Source organism: Phascolarctos cinereus, unplaced genomic scaffold, assembly GCF_003287225.1.
Source record: "Phascolarctos cinereus isolate Bilbo 61053 unplaced genomic scaffold, phaCin_HiC Scaffold_3;HRSCAF=262, whole genome shotgun sequence".
Lineage (NCBI taxonomy): Eukaryota > Metazoa > Chordata > Mammalia > Diprotodontia > Phascolarctidae > Phascolarctos > Phascolarctos cinereus.
The window spans coordinates 255,159,440-255,162,526 of record NW_027555736.1 but is presented as its reverse complement, the minus strand read 5'-3'; the positions used below and the strand labels follow the sequence as shown (position 1 = coordinate 255,162,526).

Genomic DNA, 3,087 nt, shown 5'->3' with positions numbered 1-3,087 from the left:
TACTGTACTTGCATAACCTCTATCAAATTCCTTGCTGGAATCTGAAGGGAGGGAGGGAGAGAAGAAAAATTTGGAACTCAAAATCTTATAAAAATGAATGTTGAAAACTATTTTACATGTAATTGGACTTCAGGTGAGAATTGAAGGAGGTCAAGGGAGCCAGGAGGCATGGATGAGGAGCGAAAGAATTCAAGCCAGTGAAAACACATGTAGTAGAGAGATAGAATCTCTTGTGAAAGGAACAGCGAGGAGGTCAGTGCCATTGGACTGATGAGTATGTAGAAGGGAGTAAGGTAGAATAAGACAGAAAGGAGCCATGCTGTGAAAGGAGTTAAAAACCAAATAGGATTTTATATTTTATCTTGGAGTCACCAGGATTTGGGAAAAATGGTCAGACCTATTTTTTAGGAGGATAATTTTGATAGCTGAGTTTAGTGTGGCCTGGAATGAAGAGAGTAAGGCTGAGCGAGCAACCAACAGGCTAGAATAATGGTCCAGGTGCGAATTGGTAAAGGCTGACCTCAGAGTGGTCACAGTACCTGAGCAGAGAAGGGAGGGTATACTAGATATGTGATAAAAGTAGAATGGATAGGACATAACTACTAATTAAATATGGGGTAGGGGCAGGAGTGAGAGCGAAGCATTAAGAATGGTAGCTAGCTACTGGAAAAGTTGCTTTCTCCTGGGATAGAAGAAAAAACAACAAAAGCCTTAAATAGAAATGGTTCAGATTCACTCTACACTTGTTAGTGGATCTAAACATCTTGTACTTTCTGCATCATTAGCACAATCCCCTTCTGGCCTCACTGATGTCTCACCTCCTGGTAGGGGCAGTTTTTGTCTGGTCTCACATTCCTTTTCCTCACTGTGTGTCTTGCACAGTAATACACGGCTGTATCCTCAGTCTTAAGGGAAGTCATCTGTAGATACAACATGCTGTTGCCATTATCTCTGGAGATGGTGAATCGGCCTTTTATGGAGTCTGCATAGTATGTAGTACCACTAGCAATAATTTGTGCAACCCATTCCAGTCCCTTCCCTGGAGCCTGGCGGAGCCAATGCATGTAGTCGTTGCTGAAAGTAAATCCAGAAGTTTTGCAGGAGAGACTAAGAGAACCCCCAGGCTGTGTCACATCTCCCCCAGACTCCACCAGCTGCACATCACACTGAATACCTGTAACACAGAGACATAGCATTAAAGGCATTAGTGACATTAAATCACCACTTCCCATTGTCCCTCCCTCTCTATAAAACTACCTTGGAAAGTAGTCAGAAGGAAAATCCAGTCCAGTCTAAACTTCATGGTGAGTTTGAAGGTTAGTCCTCTGTGTCTAATGACACAAAGAGCTTGAGCTTGTCTCCTGGAAATACAGGTACTGGTTTGGGGCTGCTTTTCATCCCAGTGGGGAGGGACCCAATTTGCATGTCTTGCTGTATTTAAAAAGAGTAACAACACCTTCTTCCATCCAGTGAGAAGTTTCTTTCCTGAACTTCAGAGAGAAAGTACTCCAAGAGCTGGTTCCAAAGCACTGGGGAATGTTGGTGACACTGAGACACCCAGAGTTGATGGTTTTGACTCTCAACCACCCCATATCACTTCAATAACTCTAAACAGTTGGATCACAGAAGTAGGACTTTCTGTGATCTTAATAAACTTCTAATTAATCTTAGTCCCATTTCTGATTGTCAAAGCTCCTCAAACATCTTCCATTTCCAGTGAACAATAGATTGAATCTCTTTTATGAATCACTTTCTTCTCAGCATCTCTTTTCCTGATCCTTGGCACTCTACTGCTTCCTCAGTCAACTTTTTCTCTTCTTTTACCTAGGATTACATATTACCTAAATTAGTTACCCATAGTCCCAGTTATACTCATGCATTGCCTTGCTAGGAATAGCTCATATTCCTTTTTTAACTCTTCTACATGGAGAAATTGAGTTATGAAAGTCATAGTTCACAATAAGAAAACTGTAAGTCTCTTCCAACCTTCCAGCCTTGTTTCTCAGAGTGACATATCCTATTTGATGTGACAGAGAAATTGTTGTCCTCAGTGACACTGACCTGATAATCTGATTTACAGAGCAAGTGTGGCTCAGATTTGTATGAGATGATCCTCATAGTTCAAGTACCATTCTCATCACCCAGAATATCTAGCTCTACTGCCACCTGCTGAATGTTTGATTGTATACTCAGAAGCATGTTTCTATTCTCACTTCCACATTTTTCTAAGAAGGGAGATTTAAAATTTCAGGGCCCTTATCATTTTAGAGATCTACATCTAAAATTCTTTCCAGGATCATCTTCTTTTTTATTCAAGGACTCAGCTCAGTGGGGTAAAAAAGAAAAAGAAAAATCCAACAATCCTTCTCTTAATCATCATTATAGCTATGGATTCTTCATCATAAAGCGTGGAGTCTGAGCCATATCTACTTGTTTTCTTTCCTCTCTTATTATTCTTACATTTTGTGTGGCTCCTAATTATTCTATTATTTACCAAATTAAGGGTATTCTATAATACAACAGAGTTGCGAACAGAGTTCAATAACTATAGGAGAGAAATTTTAGATGGGCACTCTTCAAGTGCTGAGTCCATAAATCATTGTTTTAGATATACTAGTATAAGAGTCTTAGATATTTAGAACTTTTCCATTTCAGACATAAAATGATCATCCTATGCGTCCTATTTACAGTTGGTAAAGGTTGCAAAACTTGGGTGTGTCTCATTCATTGTTTGTAAAGCAAATTTACATAAATCTTTATATTTTTAACTCCCTTAGTTAACATGAACAATTTTGATCAGCCTGAGAGTATTTGGGGCCATTGCTCATATGAAGAAGGCCACTGATGCCATGTAGGCAAGATCTAGATTAGCCATATTCCTTGGGTTGATATAAAAAAAAAGCATTTCCCAGTTGCATTTTTATCCAGTTTAGGTGCATGCAATGAAGGCTTCCAGTTTGACGCCTCTGGACTCCATACTACAAGACTGATTTCATCTCATGGGTGATAGGGCAGCTGGTGCCATGTTAATTCTTTGTCATAGCTTCACATAAGTTTGTGTTCTGAGATTTTGGGGGCCTGGCATCA

The 3,087-nt window shown here is 39.8% G+C and overlaps 1 gene segment (V, D, J or C); it reads right to left on the bottom strand.

The window, feature by feature from the left end:
* Positions 1-798: 798 nt before the first annotated feature.
* On the bottom strand, positions 799-2,516 carry LOC110203229 (immunoglobulin heavy variable 3-66-like). The segment is given in 2 exon segments: positions 799-1,174; positions 1,258-2,516. Coding segments are annotated over 2 exon segments (417 nt in total).
* Between the last annotated feature and the right edge of the window lie 571 nt (positions 2,517-3,087).